At 41.3% G+C, this 21473-nt stretch overlaps 1 protein-coding gene and 1 long non-coding RNA gene across 4 annotated transcripts in view; one reads left to right on the top strand and one right to left on the bottom strand.

Annotated features, from left to right (window-relative positions):
- Positions 1-18775, top strand: part of LAMB1 (laminin subunit beta 1) — a 76421-nt gene extending 57646 nt beyond the window's left edge. For 2 of the 3 annotated variants that reach the window (XM_084977463.1, XM_003130269.6), the window contains exons 25-34: positions 1458-1827; positions 4548-4732; positions 6271-6512; positions 9460-9663; positions 10271-10415; positions 12765-12972; positions 13163-13304; positions 15841-16017; positions 18121-18280; positions 18471-18775. In XM_084977463.1, the coding sequence (XP_084833589.1) occupies positions 1458-1827; positions 4548-4732; positions 6271-6512; positions 9460-9663; positions 10271-10415; positions 12765-12972; positions 13163-13304; positions 15841-16017; positions 18121-18280; positions 18471-18607 (1970 nt within the window). In that variant the 3' untranslated portion in view covers positions 18608-18775. Of the gene's footprint in view, positions 1-1457; positions 1828-4547; positions 4733-6270; positions 6645-6697; positions 9664-10270; positions 10416-12764; positions 12973-13162; positions 13305-15840; positions 16018-18120; positions 18281-18470 lie in introns of all 3 variants that reach the window. The other variant, XR_014816137.1, reaches the window with a different exon arrangement.
- On the bottom strand, positions 1232-6774 carry LOC100623096 (uncharacterized). The gene is made up of 2 exons (XR_305640.4): positions 6003-6774; positions 1232-2238 (listed from the first exon to the last, which is right to left on the bottom strand). It is a non-coding gene; the product is annotated as an uncharacterized LOC100623096 (long non-coding RNA).
- Positions 18776-21473: the final 2698 nt, after the last annotated feature.

The following is a 21473-nucleotide window of genomic DNA, read 5'->3' as shown; positions in this document are numbered from 1 at the left end:
CCAAAAGTTGAGGATAGAGCCTCATTTGGTAAAGACAGCGGAACTGTTTGCAAGTTAACCCTGTGTTCAGAGCTGAGAATAGAAAAAAACAGTTTAAGATGTACCTCTGCCCTTGGAGTCCTCAATCTAGTTAGGAAAATAAGATACTCGGTTTTATTTTTATCCCCACCTTTTCCCAGAAGGGATTTAAGGCCAGAGATAAGATGTGTGTACAGCCCATTTGTCATTCACACACTGTACAAATACTGTGAAATGTGAAGTGTTGATACAAAGTTGGGCTAGTCACCTGAGCTTTGGGGCTGTGAGCCAGGGTTCAAGGGCACAGGTATTGCATCAGTTATCTCAGCTGCAGTCTGCTGGCTAACACCACCAAGTTCACCCTGTACCTTTTGGTTCCTTTTAAGATGCCAAGCCTCTTAGGCCGGTGAGAGGTTTGGGCCTGAAAGGCTCCCAAGGCCCTTTGCACCACTGCTGATAGAAAGTTTTATGAAACCATGCTTAGTGCTGGGGGCTGTTATAATGGCAGACACCCATCACACTTAATTGAAAGCCTTGTAACCAGAGACTTAGAATTCCTGAGACTTCTCTCTGATTTAGTTTTCTTTTTATGCAGTTTATTGCATTTCACTAAGCCTTCACTGTTGTGCTCTGTGACCAGGTAGAGGATGGGGGGTGGCGGTATATTGGGAGCTGCTCATTAGTGCTTTATCTTAGGCCAGAGGCCTCAGTCATCAGGCAGTTACTTGATTTCTCTGTCCTGATAGGATTCAGAGGCAGGTCAAACAAAGTAAGAGGCAGGACAGAGCTTTACGAGCACAGCCTTGGGAGCTGCAGAGTGCTGAATTAGAATCCTGGCTCGGCCAGGTCCTTCCTGGAAGATTTGGGGAAGTTGTGGAATTTCTCTAAACCTCAGTTTCCACATCTATAAAGCTGATTCTTGGAGTTCCTATCGTGGTTCTTTGGGTGAAGAATCCGACATAGTGTCCATGAGGGTGCGGGTTCAATCCCTGGCCTTGCTCGGTGAGTTAAGGACCTGATATTGCTGTGGCTGTGGTGTAGGCAGGCAGCTGCAGCTCTGATTCCACCCCTAGCCTGGGTACTTCCCTGGGCCCAACAGATGTGACCCAATGAAACAAACCCGATTCTTGTGACACTAGATCCCGTCTGGTTATTGTGAGGATTAAATGAGATGATGCATGTAAACCATTTGTACAATGACAGGCACAGAAAGTGCTCACTTAAAATTTATTATCACTGTTACTGTTGAGAAGTGGTTAGCCAGGGTTGAGAGAATGTGTGTTCTGGAAGAAGCAGCTGCGGTGTCTGGGGGCTGTTGGTAAACTGTCCTGGACCACATGCAAACCTTCCCATTGCAGCAGTGGCTGAGGATTCTTAAGTGCCAAATCGCTGAGGTATGTCATCTAGGTGATCAGCCAGCACTGCTGTCTCCCTTCTAGCCTGTGACTGCGACCCCAGGGGCATCGAGACGCCGCAGTGTGACCAGTCCACCGGCCAGTGTGTCTGCGTCGAGGGTGTGGAGGGTCCCCGCTGCGACAAGTGCACTCGAGGGTACTCGGGGGTCTTCCCCGACTGCACGCCCTGCCACCAGTGCTTTGCCCTTTGGGATGTGATCATCGCTGAGCTGACCAACAGGACCCAGAAGTTCCTGGAGAAGGCCAAGGCCTTGAAGATCAGTGGTGTGATCGGGCCTTACCGGGAGACTGTGGACTCAGTGGAGAAGAAAGTCAACGAGATCAGAGACATCCTGGCCCAGAGCCCGGCCGCAGAGCCGCTGAAGAACATCGGGAATCTCTTTGAGGAAGCGGAGTAAGTAGTTGATGAGCCAGAGGAACAGCTCACGGTATTGTATCAACTTAATGAATCCGAACTGCGGCGCCTCCATCAGGGGGCAGGGTTAGTGCGGTGAGTGAAAACAGATGCTGGGCCATTCACGGTCCTGCAGTCGCCCCTCTGGACATATGGGCGAGCGAACACAGGCACATCGTGGGGACCCCAGTTGTGGGGACTGGGGTGCAGATGTGTGCATGTTACAGTCGGCGCTCTTGTCTGCAAACAGTGCTCTCGAGCAGGAGCGGAGCAAGGATGCTGAGTTTGGAGACCAAGGGTCCATAACAGAGTCACAACTCCATATTTGGTAGGCTCGTGAACTTGAATGGCTCATTCCTGAGCCCCTCTCTTCTCTCCTGTGGAGAAGGAGAGGATGGTATTTGCCTTTCCCTTAAAGAGTAACAAAAGGATTCATCTATAAAATGACAGTACAACTGCAAAAAAAACCATAAATTGTTACCATACGCTTTGCTACCACCAAGGAAATTCCATTACCACAAATGGGATCCCTATTTCTAGGTTGTTTCCACTGCTCAGCTGTTGGTCCACTAGAGCAGTGCTTCATTCACCAAATTATAACAAATTCTCCATAACGAAAACTTCTCTTTTTAGCCCTTCCCTATAATCATCGCTCTGACTTGACAGTGTGTATTTTGCCAGTGGAAAGAGGGAGAATTGAGCTGAGTGACAATGGTTTCTCAAGGGTCAATTGTTACAGCTTCTCCAAGCCTTCTTTCTCCTGCTCTCACACATTCCAAGCTCCTTTGCCAAAAAGGACATCCCCCAAAACAGCATAATAAGATCTAGACTAAAGCACAAAACAGGAAAGGTATGAAGCATGTGTGTTCCCTCAAATGCTAGGGGTTTTTACTGTAGACTCAGTATTTGGCGTGACCAAGGGGTTGGCTTCATAGCTAAATCCTGTACATTGAGGCAATCGTACATCATGGCAGAACCATGGTAACATTTTTGTATGATCGGACTTGAATCAGCATCTCTAAGAAGCCAGATGGACTCTTTATTTAAACACTATGCATGAAAAGCAAGAAGCTGAGAGCCGACAGCTCAAGTACCTTGTAGGAGGTCCTTCCTAGACCTTCTAGATTTAAAGTAACTGGCTGGTCTCTTGATTTCAAGCCTCAGATCTTGTGCCCAAGATCATGTGGTCGACCAGGGTTTTAGAACATGTCTGATGTGGGGCGATAATGCATTTAATGAGGAATTTTACCTCATTAAAAAGACCATGGCAGCTCAGTCTCCTTACATGTAGCGATAACAAGCTTTGGAAGGCCATGGTCTGAGAACAAGCCCATTTAGGAAATGATTTCTTGGCTTTGGTGTCATGCACCTAAGGGAGAACAAAAAAAAAAAAAAAAAAAAAACTGGTATCCTTCAAGAGTTTGCCAGAAGAGCGATTACATTCCTCAAACAGCTCTGTTTCTACCTTCACTATTCATCTGATCAGACAAGACTGTAAATCAGCTCAGGAAAACTAGTTTCATTAATCTTTTCTCAACACAGTATCCAAGGACACTGCATGTTTTAGAATCCAAGATGGCATGATTTAAAAATATACCACATTAGATTTGATTTTTAAAAATTAATAACATTGTATGAGGCCTGAGAAGAAACCAAAAGCCCTCTGTGAATCAACACATTAATAAAAGCAAAGCACTGCAAAAAGAGACTAGCCTCAGGAAAAAAGGCATTTAGGTTTATAACATGTAATTTAACCCACAAATCCTTTTAAGTATTTTTTTTTTTTAAAGTACTTTTTCTTTGAGCTGGGTCATGGTATTATCTCAGCCTTCAATATCATTTTTCAAATGGCCCAACCTTTCAGCATTGCTACATTTTCCCAGTTTTTTCTACAATTATATCCCTGAGAACACTATTCAATTAGGTCATACCCAGAGCTAAGGTCTTCTCGAATATTTCTTTGTGACACAAGTACACATGTACAACCTTATGTATGAGTAATAGGCAAGTAGATGCCTGCAGTACGGCTTTGGAGATGTGAAGATACAGATAATGCAGTTGGGTTTAGATTGCCAATGAATTATTGTGAAAGCTACACGGTTATCATATTCCACTCAGCAGGTAAATGAGGAAAATGAAAGGGTTGCTTTTGTTGGCATTAAGAGGAAGGTTCCTTGGGTGGGACTCTGCTCAATGGAGGCATGTGTGAAAAGCTCCCTTGGGCTACTGCTCCCACTGTTTTCCCTGGTGACTGGGGGGCTTCCTTTAAGCATGTCCCATCTTGAAGGAGATCCCTAAGATTCAGATCAGAGCATGTTTGGCAGGTCGCTGGCAGGCATACTTCTAGACTGGAGTCGGTTATGTATTCTGAGTTTGTGGGATCGTGTGGGCTGCTTATGTACAGAGCTGGGACTCCATGCTCTAGACCTGAGGTTACACCCGATATTCAGAATCCCTCCCAGAGCCCATCCGATATGACGCAGCTGAGTGGTGCTGCTGTGTGTTTCTTCAGCGCCTTGGAAGAAAGAAAAATTATTAGCTTCCGTATAGTCTCTTGATGATAAGAAGTACACAACCAGTACTTAAAGATGAACTATTGCAAATTACTGAATTGGTTTGAAATTACAGAGCCATAGGTACAATATTAGCAGAAAACATAAAAACGAGATCTCATGTTTTCCCTTTGTTTTCCTTAAGTAAATTTATCCTTCTCTTTACAGGAAACTGACCAAAGATGTTACAGAAAAGATGGCTCAAGTAGAAGGAAAATTATCTGACGCAGCTTTGCAAAGCAACAGCACAGCAAGAGAACTGGATTCTCTACAGGCAGAAGCTGAAAGCCTAGAAAACACAGTGAAAGAGCTTGCTGAACAACTGGAATTTATCAAAAACTCAGATATTCGGGGTGAGCATTTTTTTTTGTGCAAACGCTTAATCCTAGACAATGGATTTTACCATCTGTCCTTTTAATGAAGGGTGTTTTGTTTTGTTTTTTGTCTTTTTTTAGGGCTGCATATGAGGCATATGGAGATTCCCAAGCTATGGGTCAAATCGGAGCTGTAGCTGCTGGGCTACACCACAGCCACAGCAAGACGGGATCCAAGCCCCATCTGCGACCTACACCACAGCTAATGGCAATGCCAGATCCTTACCCCACTAAATGAGGCTGGGGATCGAACCTGTGTCCTCATGGATGCTAGTCAGATTTGTTTCTGCTGAGCCACGATGGTAAATCCCTAGTGAAGATGCTTTTAATAGAGCACTTTCAGAAAAAAAAAAAAAAAAAAAAAAAAAAAATGAAGTGCTTTGTAGTAACGTTAAAGCTTTTTCTCATCGAGTCTTTGGCGCAAATAAGGATTAAAGTCTCTACCGTACAAATGTGGGACACAGGACGCAGAGAGACTGACACAAAAGGGGGTCACATGGAGTGAGCAGTGGTTGTTGCATTAGAATGGCTTCTGTTTCTTGATCATTTTTCAGTTAGTAGTTTAACTTCTTGCCTTCTCTTAGAAAGGGGCTCTTATAATAGTTAAGAATTAAATTGATACTTCTGCAAATCCTTTTATATTCAAGAGTATGATTTGGTCAGGAAATTCTGTTTGCAAATCCTTCATGTATTGATATCACAGACCACATTATAGGGAGCCACAAAAAAAAAAAAAAAAGAAAGAAAGTGCAAATATGTCAGATCATCCTACCCATCCTGTTTTATGCACGACTGCTTGTTTGGGGGTTTAGATCCTTAAAGCTAAAACATGTCAGGATGCTTTATGTTTATAATATTAGTCATTTGAGTAGATCTAAATAGTCAAATGACTGAGAAAAGGGAAAAATCATCTGGCTATGTACTCTACAGTCTGCCTAATACCAATTACTTAGAAAGAACTGGGAGTTCCCGTTTGTGGCTCAATGGTTAACGAACCCGACTAGGATCCATGAGATTGCGGGTTCGGTCCCTGCTCTTGCTCAGTGGGTTAATGATCCGGCGTTGCCGTGAGCTGTGGTGTAGGTTGCAGACGCGGCTCAGATCCCACATTGCTGTGGCTCTGGCGTAGGCCGGTGGCTACAGCTCCGATTCGACCCCTAGCCTGGGAACCTCCATATGCCGCGGGAGCGGCCCAAGAAATGGCAAAAAGAAAAAAAAAAAAAAAAAAAAAAAAGAACTGGATGCTTACCTGCGTGTAGAAACAACAGCTACATGATGGACTGAATCTTCTAATCCAGATGTTCGGCATCCTCCGGAGCCAGAGTTAGGTACTAACGGGACCCAGCATATTCACTGATCATGAAAGGAGTTATACTTCTTCAATATTTTATTCCTTGAATTTTAAAACAAAACCATACGGTCAATTTAGGGCTGGAAGACGCGAAATACAGCTGCTGCTTGATGGGGAGATTGGGTCCAGGAGGATTAACGGTGGTTAATTTCATTCCATGCCCTAGGCGCCTTGGACAGCATTACCAAGTATTTCCAGATGTCTCTGGAGGCAGAGGAGAGGGTGAATGCTTCCACCACGGATTCCAACAGCACTGTGGAGCAGTCGGCCCTCATTCGAGACAGAGTGGAAGACTTGATGTTGGAGCAAGAGTCCCAATTCAGGGACAAACAGGAGGAGCAGGCCCGCCTTCTGGATGAACTGGCGGGCAAACTACAGAGTCTGGACCTTTCAACTGCTGCTGAGCTGGTAAGGTTTGAGGGTTTTGCCTCAAGGGTTTTCATCCTGCAGGAGAAAAAACACCCTGCATTGTCTTTAACACTGTCCACTTTGCAAATGAGTCCGCAAGAGGGAAAATTCCCAGCTCCGGTCTCTGGCCCAGTCTGGGGTTATCTGTGACCAAGCTGGAGTAAAAACAACATGCCCATCTCCAGCCTTCCTCTCTTCTGGTGGTTTCTCTGTGGTTCAACCAAAGAGTCAAGCCTACTTTCCCATGCTGCTGAACTGACTCAGGGACTTATTTAAACTGGATCCTTTTTATATTGTGGACATTTCTTTTTTTACTTTGTTCTGATTTGAAGTACAAACTCCACCTCATTGTTGAGCAATTGGGAATCATTCTGGGAGAGACTTTCTAAAAAAGTTAAAGGGACCTAGAGAATTTTTTTTCATGGGTAGGTTAGTTAAAATGTCCCTTTGTCCCAGTAACTTTTCCTGGTGAAGATTAACCTTGAGACCAGCCTAGAAGGTATATTCATTTCCCAGAAGCTTTTAAAAAGTAACTCTGGAGCCAAAAGACATTGAGTAGTGAGTGAGTTTAATGAAAATCAGGCAGAAAGCCCCCCCCCAAAGCCAAACTAAGCCTATTTCTTCCTCTTGCTCCCTTTATTATTGTTTTTCATGGAAGAGTTCCTATCTTAAAGAATCTGGAGCACAGTTTTAATACATTTTTACTTTATAAAGCTTAGAAACACAGAGGAATAATAAAGGTAGGAAGGTGGGTGCATAGCAGGTGGTGTAAATTGCAATTTTGTCTTAGAGACAGTCCCCCCTCCCTCTCTGCCTTTTCCCCTCTCTCCCCTTCTGTGTATTGCGGCAAATTCGATTGACCACCTACAAGGTTATGTATTGATTATCTTAGGAACCTTGATGGCATCTGGTAGAAATAGGGAGTCAGGAGATCTTCTGTCACTATTTCTTTAATAGAGAAATGGAGAGCTGGAGCAATGTGTAACTGCACCCAGGGTGAGACAAAGCCACTATACGTAGGCAAGAAATGCCAACGCTCTCAGTCTTCCTTCTGTCCCGTATTGATGCTTTCCTTACAAATTCTAAGAAAAACTAGTCATCACAAAGAAAATCTTTAAAATGAAACTGAAATGAAAAACAGCTAAGCCTGCCGAAGGATGTTTGCTTGGCAGCCGAGGGCATCCTAGGAGCCGGGGGCCCGAGGACAGGTTCCTCCAGCCATAGGCGTGGGAGCCTGCCGTGGGCTTGCCTTCGCATCCCTGCGGGGAACTGCCCAGGAACTCAGCTGCTTTCCTTCTTGACCTGTGCCTTTGTTAACAATCCTGCAAGAGGAATTACCTGGCAGCCGTGTGGTTAAGGATCCTGCCTGGTCACTGCTGTGGCTCCAGTTTGATTCCTGGCCATGGGAACTTACACATGCCATGGGTGTGGCCAAGGGGAAAAAAAAAAAACAAAACCCTCTGAGAACTCCCTTTATCTGTTCCATACTGCCGCTTGTGTAGAAAGACTTTTGCCCCTTTGTGTTTTTCAAGTACCTTCAGTGCTTTGTGTATATTTAGTTAGACCCATACTGTTTTTTTCAAGCCTGCCAGGCTGCTGAAATAAAACAGATCTTCTAGTGTTGTCAGGTTTTTTTTAGAAAACATCCCTAAGGTCTCAACGCTTCTCTTCTTGATTAAGGCTCTTGTTCTTGTGTAACATGTAGAATAAACTTTGCTTTCTGAAGCTATGTGCTAAAAGCCAGATACATGAAATGCTATTATTTATTATTTCCCCAGCTCTGGTCTCTGGCCCAGAGATTTGTATTGTTAAACATATAATGGGATTATAAATTATCACAAAATTACTAGGTTAAAGAATTGAGTGTATTTCTTTTAAAACTACTTTTATTTCTTAAAAGGAATTCCTGTTTGGGAATATTCTGTTAGCCAATTTTCACTGCAGTGTATCTCTTACCTCTTCAACATGAGCATTTTCCAAAAGGATAGCTCTAAACACAATTGTTCTTCCTGCTCCGCCTTTTCCATCATATAGCAAACTCGTAATTTATCAGTTTACCATGTATGTGCTACAACCAGGTCCTGGTCTCTCTCTAAGTTTCTGGTAGAGAAGAGAGGAGGAGTCTGGTGGGAGTTTGGAGGCTGTTTATTTGGGCAGTTATATTCACCTTTGTTTTCTCTCTTCTTCTCCCATCTGGGATGTCCCCTGACTCCCCCTGATCAAATCCCACCAGCCAGCACTCCTTCTCCAATTATAACAATCCTCAGTGATCTCTCCTTTGCCTTCCTTTTTTTTTTTTTTGGCAGCACCTGTAGCGTATGGACATTTTCAAGCCAGGAATCTTATCTGAGTCCACACTACAACCCACTACCAGGCATCAAACCGATGCCTCCACAGAGACAAGCCAGATCATTAACCCACTTCGCCACAGCAGGAACTCCTGCTTCATACTTTCCTGCTGTTTTACGTAAAGTGATCCTAAAACGCCCATTAATGGACCTTTTATGTCACCCTTTTCACCAACCAAAACAGTTAACATGGTGGCAGGTCTGAAGAAGAGTCCCAGTACCATTTTTTTTTTATTTTTTTTTTATTTTTTGGTAAACCCAACCAGTTAGGTTAAAGGGGAAGCATTCTTTGGCTTTCAAATCAGCAGACTTGAGGTTGATAGAACAGATAATGCTTGTGCCCTGCACCGGGACCATATGGAGTTCACTAGACAGCTGATTATTGCAGGGTTGGAATGTATCACTGTATCTTTGGAAATACAGCAGGTTAGCGTATGTCTAAGCTCTTTGGGTCCTCTCCATCCTCAACACCGCTTTCAAGCACCCTTGCTGAGGACCACCTACACACTCTCTGGGGCCACCCAGGCCCGGCACAGCTGTCAGGGACTCACTCAGCAGACTCACTCTGCACCCTGCGCTTGCTCCCTGGCTCGTTGCAGACGTGTGGAACGCCTCCAGGGGCCTCCTGTTCCGAGACAGAGTGTGGCGGCCCAAACTGCAGAACTGACGAAGGACAGAAGAAGTGTGGGGGGCCTGGCTGTGGTGGGCTGGTCACCGTCGCACACAGCGCCTGGCAGAAAGCCATGGACTTTGACCAAGATGTCCTGAGTGCCTTGGCTGAGGTGGAACAGCTCTCCAAGATGGTAATTCAGTGCCTGACCTGTTTTTGCTGTTTGTTTGCTTTCAGTTAAGACTGGATGATCTGGAAGGGAGAAATCAATTCCAAGTGCTGACTAAAGTAAAAACGCCTAAGTTTTTGACAGGTCAGGGAACGAGATAAGGTTTTTATTTACAGATGGTTTAAGAATCTGCTTCTTTCTCATGATGATGATTTGAGATAAAACCATGTTACCAACCATGGGTCCAGGGTTATGAATACATCTAGGTGAATTTCAAAAGTTCTATCCTTTCTTCTGAAATGACACACGACAAATTATTAACTATGTTAACTGAAGTATTTATGTTGATACCTGAGAAAAAGACAAAGGAACCTTTTACAGGCCAATGTTTTGGAGGAGTTAAAACTAGAAAAAAAATTGATATGCTAGCCCTAGCTCTGTAAGAAGACTGTATAGGAATCTGTATAGTGAATATTTTCAGTCTACACAGGAACATGGTTGAACAGAGACATTCATTTCTAAAAGCCATGATTCCAGATGCTTAGTTTTCAAATATTGTTTTCTGAACCATTTATAATCTACTTTAGAAAGAGTGACACTGTTTCATGGGTAATTTATCCCTCATACATAGGTCTCTGAAGCAAAACTGAGAGCAGATGAAGCAAAACAGAATGCTCAAGATGTTCTGTTGAAAGCCAATGCTACCAAAGAAAAAGTGGACAAGAGCAATGAGGACTTGAGAAATCTGATCAAGCAAATCAGGGACTTTTTGACCCGTAAGAAATTTTTTCATGTTACTTTTAGACATTTTTTCCTATCTTGCAATATAAAACAATTTTATAAGAGTCTGTAAGAGGCCGTAATTCAAATCTGCATTTTAAATAAAGCCAACTTCTGGCAGGGAAGAGACTATTCCCCCCAAAAAGAAATTTCCATGTTAAAACCATTTCTTACAAGGTTTATCTATCTATACATAAATGACCTGTGATTTATGCAGATATACATACACTTGATGTGATACCCAAGTAGCAAATCAGGAAGTCAAACATACTGTGAGAACTGAATTTGGAATTTGTGTTAGATTATATATTGATATTAGAACCGTAACTTGAACTGCCTTTCAGCTAAGATCAAGTGAAGAACCTTAACTGAAAGTACAGTTTATTATGGCTTTGCCCCCAGAACTTTGTAATCGTACTGCTTACAGGATATTTATTAAACCTTTGGTTTATGTTCTATACAAAAACAGAAAATCTCTAGGATTTGTGGTCCAGCTTATAAGCGTTGCTGGTCAGTTTGAGTGTTATCAGTAAGGATGGTTTTGGCCACAAGGTAAAAAAACTCTCAACTGAAATGGACTTAAAAACAAACAAACAAAAAAAGGAGTTCTTAGTCGTGGCTCAGTGGTTAACGAATCCAACTAGGAACCATGAGGTTTTGGGTTCCATCCCTGGCCTTGCTCAGTGGGTTAAGGATCCAGCGTTGCTGTGAGCTATGGTGTAGGTCGCAGACTCGGCTCAGATCCCGAGCTGCGGTGGCTCTGGCGTAGGCCGGCGGCTACAGCTTCGATTGGACCCCTAGCCTGGGAACCTCCATATGCCGTGAGTGCAGCCCTGGAAAAGACAAAAAGAGCAAAAAAAAAAATAAAAAAAATGTATTTTATAACACACAAGTTCAGTAGTAGCATAGAGCCATGGTTCAGGGATCCAGGCATTTCTTATTTTTCTGCTCTATCATTTTTAAGCCTATCAGCTTTGTTGTTAGGCTAGTTCCTCCTTGGTTGTAAGGTGGCTACCAAAGTTCCAACCTTCACATAAAGATATAATAATATCTAATAGAAGAGACCACCTGTTATTTTTTTTTCTTTTGCTTTTTAGGGCCACACCCGTGGCATATGGAGGTTCCCAAGCTAGGGGTGTAATCGGAGCTACAGCTGCTGGCCTACGCCACAACTACACCAACACTAGATCCGAGCCTCGTCTGCGACCTACACCACAGCTCACAGCAACGTTGGATCCTTAACCCACTGAGCAAGGCCAGGGATTGAATGTGGAACCTCATGGTTCCTAGCTGGATTCATTTCTGCTGCGCCTTGACGGGAACTCCTGTTGTATCATTTTTAAAGAGAGGAAATCTTTCCCAGAAGCCTTTGAAACGTCATCTCCACAAATCTCATTGGCCATGCCCATGCATAGATGTCAATAACAAATGGAATGGGATTAGTCTAACTGCAAGGTACTCAGTATTTAAGTCTCAGTTGATAAGGTTACCTTACCCTAGAGGTAGCACCCAAACAAAATCACTATTCTGTTGGCAAGGAAAAAAGTGGAATGGTTAATAAGTAAGGAGCCAACTGTATTTGCTAAGGATGTTTTATGGAATCAATATTCTGTGGAAGCCATCATTCAGTCATCTTTTCCTTGGGGATCCATTTTTATCTACTTTCACAGCTTAAAAACAAAAGCTAAAAATTAATGACAATTTTAAAGCTTAAACTCTTTGGTATTTTTTTGTTTCCACGTTGGATATTTGAAACTCCTTGCTTGACCTTCTTTGATAAGATACTACCCTGATTCTCTTGCTTCTGACTGGATTTTCTCCCTTTATGTAATTTTCTGAATCCAAATAATTTATTAAGAATTTCAGCACTTACATTTGCACTTAACAGTCGGTTCCTTCTGAATCTTTCAACCTCAACTGAAAGTCTTCATTGCCTTTTAGGATCAAGTCCCAGCTTTATACCCTGGCCTCTACTGTTTGCTACAGTCTGTACCATTTGCTTCACTCACTTCCACATAACTTCTCTGCTCATCCTTTCTCTCTGTCCAGAGACATCCTCTCTTCTCTCAAATCCTGTTGTCCTTCAGACCCTGACCAGTCCCTCACCCTCCAGTCTTCCCTGATGACCCAGCCTACAGCCAATGCCAGTACACTGTCTGCATTACTTTCTCCTGTGTGTAGTTCTCATCTCCCGAGCTCAGCATAAAAATTCTTAAATAGGAAGGACCTCTGTCTTGGTGTAACTCCACCAGGCTGATCACATAGTAGGTGACCAATAAGTGGTTGAACTGAGTGAGCCATCTATGACTTTCACCTTTTCATGGGAACATCTTTGCTTTTAACAGAGGACAGTGCTGATCTGGACAGTATTGAAGCAGTTGCTAACGAAGTATTGAAAATGGAAATGCCTAGCACCCCACAGCAGTTACAGAACTTGACAGAAGATATTCGTGAACGAGTTGAAAGCCTTTCTCAAGTAGAGGTTATTCTACAGCAAAGTGCTGCTGACATTGCCAGAGCTGAGCTGCTGTTAGAAGAAGCTCAAAGAGCCAGGTATCTGAAGAACATGGCATTCAGGGGGCTTATTTCGTGTATCTGGCATGGGAGTAAAAAAGCGTGTAACCAGTGAAAGTTCTCAGAGTGACCCACGTGAAATTCTCTGGGTCATTTCAAAGAACGTTTTTTTCTGAGAGGAAATACTTTTTTTATGAACACATCTAATACTGTCTCATTTTTTACACAGCAAAAGTGCGACAGATGTTAAAGTCACTGCAGACATGGTAAAGGAAGCTCTGGAAGAAGCAGAAAAGGCCCAGATTGCCGCAGAAAAGGCCATTAAACAGGCAGATGAAGACATCCAAGGAACCCAAAACCTGCTAACATCGGTAAGCTACTACAGTCATTATAATTTGTGGCAGAAATCACTCACATAAACTCATTAGAAAAGAAATTCATTTGACAGTTACGTATGAAAATTCCTACAATTAAACACTAAAGGATTCCATTAATTAAATCTGAACATCTCCCTTAGCACAGATGCTAGAAGTTTTGTTTTCAAAGAGAAAGGACTCTGAAGACACTAACCCTGCTTTCATTTTCTTTCTTTTTTTAATGGCTGCAAACATGGCACATAGGAGTTTCTGGGCCAAGGATTTAATCTGAGCCACAGCTGCAACCTATGCTGAAGCTGCAGCAACACCAGATCCTTTAACCCAATGTACCAGGATGGGGAATCAAACCCACACCTCCACAGCAACATAAGCCACTGAAGTTGGATTCTTAACTCACTACACCAGGACAGGAACTCCAACCTCCTTCCATTTTCATCCTCCCAAAAAGCCTAGGAAAGATAAAAACACAGTTTTCTAATTCTTCAAGGAATCCCCTAGATTCTACAGTCTGTTTTGTTCAGAATGCCTGGAAAACTTAATTTATAAGCAAAATACTCTTAAAGCCTACCAAGTATTATATTCACTAAGATGGAGTTCTCTTGTGGCTCAGCAAGTTAAAGATACAACATTGACAATGCAGTGGCTTGGGTTCAATCGCTGGCCTAGGAACTTCCACATGCCACAAAGTTTGCCAAAAAAAAAGGAAGAAAAATTTCCACATGGATTTAGTGCTTTATTCTGAAAATCTTCTCTTAAAAGGAATGCAAGCAATTTTACTCTTTCACAAATTTTTCTTTCTAATCTTCGTGAGGTTCATTTGCTATGACTCATTTAACCCCCATCTTCTCAAATATACTTTATAATCTATTATTTAGCGCTGTCCCTTTCTCAGGCCAACAACTTCCAATGTTTAAAGCCTGGAAGATGGTTTTTCAGCCTGCTTTACCTTCCCTTGGTTGATACAAACCCATATTCCCCGATTCTGTCTATTACTCTCAGCAAAACGAAGCCAGACACTTCCTCAGCCGCCTCTCTTTGTTAAATTCTGAGCATACATAAGGTCCTTTCTTTGGGCTGCTTGTTAAAAGTTTAGAAAAACTTTTCCTACCAGACTATTTAAAGTACTGTTTTTTTCTGGCTTTAAGCTTTTTTTTCAAACTTCTCACTATGCTGTTAACATGTTAATGAACTTTATTTAGGTGACTTTTAAAAAATGTTTTAAAAAGCAAAATGGAAATTATTAATCAAATTATAGGTGAGATATTTGCCTTGATGATGTAAGTTAACAATGGTGGGGACCCTGGAGGGCAGCAGGCATTTCAACAGGAATAAAGAGAACCTTTACCTAAATCATGCAAGTAAAAGCTTGTAAGAAACTATCCACTTACTTGAAACTAAAAAGGTTATCTTCTAAGAGTATTTTCTAAGTTAATTAATGGGTAAACTCTCAGATCAAGAATCATTTTTTGGCGTTCCCGGCGTGGCGCAGTGGGTTAAGAATCTGACTGCAGCAGCCTGTGTCACTGTGGAGGTACGGATCTGATCCCTGGCCCAGCTCAGAGGGTTAAAGGGTCTGGTATTGTCACAGCTGTGGTGTAGATCGAAGCTGTGGCTCAGATTCAATTCCTGGCCTTGGAGCTTCCATATGCCCTGGGTGCAGCCATAAAATTACTGGGAAAAAAAAAATTATATATAGTTTGAAATACTTAATTTCAGCATATGTGTATACTAACCCATTAGTTCAGTTATGGCAGAGTAATTCTATGGAACAGACCCACTCTTGAAGATCATCTTTAAGAAAAATTAGGTACTCAGTCAAACTGCTACTTTTGCCATGGGTCAGACTGCTTACTTTGGCTAGCTTTAAAAAAAAAAAGAAATACTGATGACACTTGGAAGACAGATCAAACGTGGACCCTCACCAGTCACAAAGATGAGATACTTTACCCCTAAATAATTTTGAGTGTTCATAGCTTCCAGCTATAACTTTCCCAGACCATACACCACTTTACAATTCTATAATAAGTTTTTGGAGTTTAACATTCCCAGACTCCACTATCTTCATTAATTAGCTGAAAACACTCAAATTAATTTTCCAAGTACTTTGTGAAGTGCTGTAACCTCCCTTACTAGAGTTTAACATTTAGAGTTGATAGAAAAAAATGAAAGGTGATTCAAAAGTTATCATTTCTGCACCCATGTTAATTTAGAAATTGATGTGGAAATCCCTCTTCTCACATCTGCTTATTTGGGAACACTATTTAGCCAAAGTTTGCAGGTGTCCTTCAAATACTTTCTCAACACAACAAGCTGCCTGGAAGTGGTTCAATAAGGGAAAAATTTAATATATCAACTACTTCAAGTTGAGCACTTTATATCAGCTTCCTTGAAATTCTATTTTTAGTTATTATTTTTGTTCTAGAACAACAGAATGGCAGCATTTTTAATCTTCCTCTAAACCTGTATTCATAATACTTCCTACCAGTTCTTGAATTCATGTCTTACTCAAAGACTGACATTGTACTTCTAGATTGAATCTGAAACAGCAGCTTCTGAGGAAACCTTGTTTAACGCCTCCCAACGCATCAGCGAGCTAGAGAGGAATGTGGAAGAACTTAAGCGGAAGGCTGCTCAAAACTCTGGGGAGGCAGAATATATTGAAAAAGTAGTATATGCTGTGAAACAAAGTGCAGATGATGTTAAGAAGGTAAGTACATCTTTGTAACTTCACAGCTTTGTGGATAAAGGAGCAACTAGTCTCCTCCTTGACTTTATTGCAATTATTCAGGGACACTGACCTACCACAGTTACTCATCAGAAAGATCCCAAGTGACCTGTTTTGAAACAGCAGTCTTCAGAGACACAGATGCAAAGGATGGGAGTGGATGTGAACATGATCCACAAGCGTGACACAGGCCCTCAAATCCAAACTTGGATAAGGGTTTAGAAGGGGTAGAAGTCTTAAAACAAGCATAGTGAGCTTGTATTTCAATTAGGAAGATCTTTTTTTTTTTTTTTTTGGTCTTTTTTGCCATTTCTTGGGCCGCTCCTGCAGCATATGGAGGTTACCAGGCTAGTGGTCAAATCGGAGCTGTAGCCACCAGCCTACGCCTGAGCCACAGCAACATGGGATCTGAGCCGCGTCTGCAACCTACACCACAGCTCACAGCAAAGCCGGATCCTTAACCCACTGAGCAAGGCCAGGGATCGAACCCGCAACCTCATGGTTCCTAGTGGGGTTCGTTAACCACTGAGCCATGACGGGAACTCCAGGAAGATCTTTATAACAGTAATTACATGGCCCTTTAAGAAATTTTTTAAAGTGGCAGGGTAGAAAATGCTTAAAGAATTCCTAACAGAGACGAGCTAGCAGGAAACCATATCTCAACCTCTTCTGTGCTCATTTGGAATTAACCACCCCTTCACAAATTATCTGCAAAATAAAGCACCTTACAAATTTTTTGCTAGAAACCAAGCAATCACTGAAACACTCTCTTAAATTTGTTTTAGCAATTATTTATCCCTCAACAAACCTTTTTCAACATTCCAGGGGCGTGCTCAAACTGTTCAATAGTTGTAAGGGATATGAAGTCAAGATTTTGTCCTGGAGGTTACTGTGCCTTTTTGGCATTAGGTACAGGTGACTTCCCTTACACTTTTGAGTTGAGGAAAAGAACAGAACAATAAGAATAGCTAAAACTGCCACATCTGTCTTTTTCACCGTGATCTGTAGTTTCCTGCAGGTCTGAGAGCATAAATCTCCCATAGTCTTCTTACAGAGGCAGTCTGCATAAATATGAAATTTGATTCCAGTAAAGAGGAACAAAACCCCATGACATGAAATTCCTATGTCAATGGCTATTGTTTGAATGGTATTTTGCAAAAGACTTACTCAGAACCATCTCTCCAACCCCACATGCTATAATCTTGCCCTTTCTTTTGTTAAATCTGCCTTTTCCCTGATTTCCTAATATTAAGTCTCTATCAGCCCTAAATTAATCTAGATCCAGGAGGTCCTCTCATTTTTTTTCAAAACTAGCTTTTTTTTTTGCATATGGAGTTCCTGAGATCAGATCTGAGCCACCATTACGACCTATGCCAGATCCTTTAACCCACTGTGCTGGGCTAGGGATCAAACCTGTGTCCTGGCACTGCAGAGACATGAACAATCCTGCTGCACCATAGCAAAAAAGGCCCCAAACTGGCCTTTTTTGATGTCTAACTACCTGGATCTTAGCATACCTCCCTTTGAGAAAACCTACTTCTCTAATTCCCCCTCCATACAATTCTCCTACAGTATCTCCACAGAAAGAACTAATCCCCAGAGACCTACACAAGTCCATCATGTCTTGGGGGTTTTTGTGTGTGTATGTCTGTTTAGGGTCACACCCATGGCATATGGAGGTTCCCAGGCTAGGAGCTGAATTGGAGCTGTAGCTGCTGGCCTTTGCCACAGCAAGACAGGAACCAAGCTGCATCTGTAACCTGCATCGCAGCTTATGGCAACACTGGAACCTTAACCCACTGAGCAAGGCCAGGGATGGAACCTGCATCCTCATGGATCCTAGTCAGATTCGTTTCTGCTGAGCCAAAACAGGAATTCCACCATTTCAAGTTAGTGTTTTCAATTATTTATTTACTACTGAATAGCTGGAAGCCTGAGTACCCCTGGTTGGTGGCCTTTCATTCAGAAAGCTTTCCACGCAAGTTAATATCACTGATCCAAGCTTGCCACAACCATACTATTGGTCTTAAATGTAATTACAGCACTAACATTATTAACTCTTTCTGCCTAAATGTGGAACTGCAGACTCTGGATGGTGAACTTGATGAAAAGTATAAGAAAGTAGAAAATTTAATAGCCCAAAAAACAGAAGAGTCAGCTGATGCCAGAAGGAAAGCTGAAATGCTACAAAACGAAGCAAAAACACTTCTGGCTCAAGCAAACAGCAAGCTGCAACTCCTGAAAGGTAAGTTTTTTTCACTTAGGTTCATGAAGTATTTTAAGTATTTTAAGACATTCATAGAGTTTACTTAAAAGGTAAAAATCTATATACTGTCTTAGGCACTTAAACAGAGCCTTATAGGCAAAGAAAGATCAGTATTTGATTTTGAGATCATAGTATAACTGCTCAGACCTTTTCTTTTTATTTCCCACAGATTTAGAAAGAAAATATGAGGACAATCAAAAATATTTAGAAGATAAAGCTCAAGAATTAGTAAGATTGGAAGGAGAAGTCCGTTCACTCCTAAAGGATATAAGCCAGAAAGTTGCTGTTTACAGCACCTGCTTGTAACAAAGGAGGAGAGGCTGTAAGTAAGACAGCTGAGGTGACCAAAGCAAAAAATCACTACATTTTAAAAACTGACTTAATGATCTTGAAAATAAAACTCATTATCTATTTAATGTTTTTAATCACAACCTTTTGTATGGAGTTAAATAAAGTACAGTGCTTTTATATAAACAGAGTATAATTCTTAAATTGTCACTTTTTCTAATTTAGTATTCATGAATGCCTTTAACAAAGAGTATTATGGGGAGTTCCCATCATAGCACAGCAGAAACGGTTCCTAGTAGGAACCATAAGGTTGTGGGTTCGATCCCTGGCCTCGATCAGTGGGTTAAGGATCTACCTAGTGTTGCCCTGAGCTGTGATGTAGGTAGCAGACTCGGCTCGGATCCTGCAGAGCAGTGGTATAGGCCGGCAGCTGTAGCTCCGATTCAACCTCTAGTCTGGGAACCTCCATATGCCACAAGTGTGACCCTAAAAAGCAAAAAAAAAAAGTATTATTTTTCACTGAAAAGATGGATTTATAAGCAAGTTGATGACTTTTGTGGAGATGCTAATTTCTGTTAGGTCTGTAAACAAACTATTAACTCATCTGTTTGGCAGGTCAATATCCTCTGTAAATCCACCTCCAAAAATCACCTCCCAGGTGGAGATTAAGGAGGAAGGATGTAGCCTGAGCTACTAACTTCACTATTTCAGTGGCTATGCAGTTGGTCTAATCTCAACCAACTCCTCTAAGTATTCCTTGCTCTAAGAAAGAAAACAAAAAAGCAACTTTTAGGAAAATGTGACTTTTAAGTATTAGCATCTAGAATAGGGCTAGGGTTGCTGAGGGGAATGTTTAAATTGAGCTTAAGTTTAGGGACACTGCTTGTGTCACATGAGCAGTGCTATTCCAAGTACAGAAGAATGCTATAATTTCTCAGATTTGGTATTTTACTTGATTTCACAATCATAGAACAATCACTTAGGCCACTGGATGAAAAAAATGGCTGGAATACTATTGCCAAGCCTGCGTCAACTTGATAGCTGAGATAGCTGGCTAACAGGCTAGGCCCTAAGAGGTTTTTCCACACATCCTTCTTCGAGCAAGGCTATTTATTCTGTGTACCATTTAACAACCACCCACACATCCAACACAGCTGCACAAAAGTTATGTAAACAGCTGTAATCTCAACAATAAAGGCAACTTCTCTCTGGTTCAAGGCAATTATTTGTCGCTTTTATTTAGAAATCCTAATAACTAGCAAAATAGTTGTACGGCAACTAAGTCTTTTTTTTTCCTCTTGATTATAATTCTTTTTTTTCCCTCTTGATTATAATAAGTATTTTACTTACAATTAAATAGAAGAAGAAACCTTTATGACTCTCATTCCTTTTTCAGCTAAACTACAGATCTCACTTTGAAACTACATCAGCTCAATGAAAGGGCCAACTAACATCCCCGTCCTTTACAAGCCAAGAGAAATACTTAGAACTTACCAACATTGCAAAATTTTTTTAGACTCAGGACTTCATTCCCAACCAGCTATATTTTCATTCACATACTGGTAAAGTTGCATTAAAATGCTATTTTGCATCTATGTCTAGGATTTTGTACTAAATTATATTTCACTATTCCCTAATCAGAAACTTTCTCCCTAGAGTAGGGGGCATGGTTGAGATTTAAACCAACTAGCACTTCACATTCATATTGAGATTTCCAATTCTAAAAAGATATGGAGTTCATTACCAATAATGACAGACAGCATATCTCAAACCAACACTCCTATAGAAAATAACTGAAAATTCTGAATAAAATATACTTTGTAAAAGTAAAGGTACAAGAAGGCAGGGAGGAGGTGCCCTCAAAGAACAGCACTGGGTTAAATTCCCATTTTTAATAGCTTTTCACTTGAGGGGAGGTCCCAGTAGGTGGCAAGTTGGGCAGAAGCAAAGCTTTACTGGTTAAGCAGTATGAGGACAGAACTAGGGGCAACCAAAAGCAACACAAATACAAGGGGCTCCCCCAGAGGAGGCATTAAATTCTGTATATCCCTTGTCCAATCTCTGACTGACCCATGAACTACACTGTGCACAACCAAACTTTAGGGAGTCCACGTAAATCTCAAAGAATTGTGTCCCTCCCCTCCACAGAAACACAGCAAGGGTTTGGAGTCTAACCAAATGAACTACCCATTAAAGAAACAGTATTTTTCAGAGCTACATAATAGAATCCAGAGCCTTTACACTGGATCCATTTATAATGACCATAATACAATTCAAGACGACTGGACAGGGGAAGAAAAAGGAAAATGAAAAAAACCTATGTATAAATCAATTAAAACCTGAAGATAATCTATGATCAAGCGATGCTATCTTATTCCAGATTTCTGCTAATAAATTACATTCGCCAAACGTTCCTTAAGACTACATATAACCTTTAAATTGTAATCAAGTGAATATCTGTGTATTCCATACTTTAAAATAGCATAACGAACTGAAGAACTATTTAATGAATCTAAAATGATTTTTAAACTAAGTTACAAATGCAAAAGCCTACTTAGTATTTAATGCTTTAAGTGTTTTAAGAAACAGCCATTTCAAGTACTTAATTAATATAATTTTATACCACTTTATTTAAAGAAAGTCACTTACCCAGCCAGGATACACTGGAAATCCGCTTAGGAAAAAACATCAGAATAAAAATTCCCTTATGTTGTTTGTTGTTTCTCCCAAAGTATATGCTAAACATTTAATACTGTCCTACAACGTGGAAAAAAGATATACCCAGGCTACAAAAGCAATAATAAAGATTAATAAGTAAGAATATACAATAGGGATAGGGACAAAAAAACTAGGACCACCTTGATATCCACTCAGAATAACCAGT

This window comes from Sus scrofa, chromosome 9 (genome assembly GCF_054392235.1).
Source record: "Sus scrofa isolate SSC_HxYL_T2T_F1_AM1 chromosome 9, Sscrofa_HxYL_maternal_Yorkshire_Landrace_v2.0, whole genome shotgun sequence".
NCBI classification, from domain to species: Eukaryota; Metazoa; Chordata; class Mammalia; order Artiodactyla; family Suidae; genus Sus; species Sus scrofa.
This window is presented reverse-complemented; position numbering and strand designations above follow the sequence as displayed.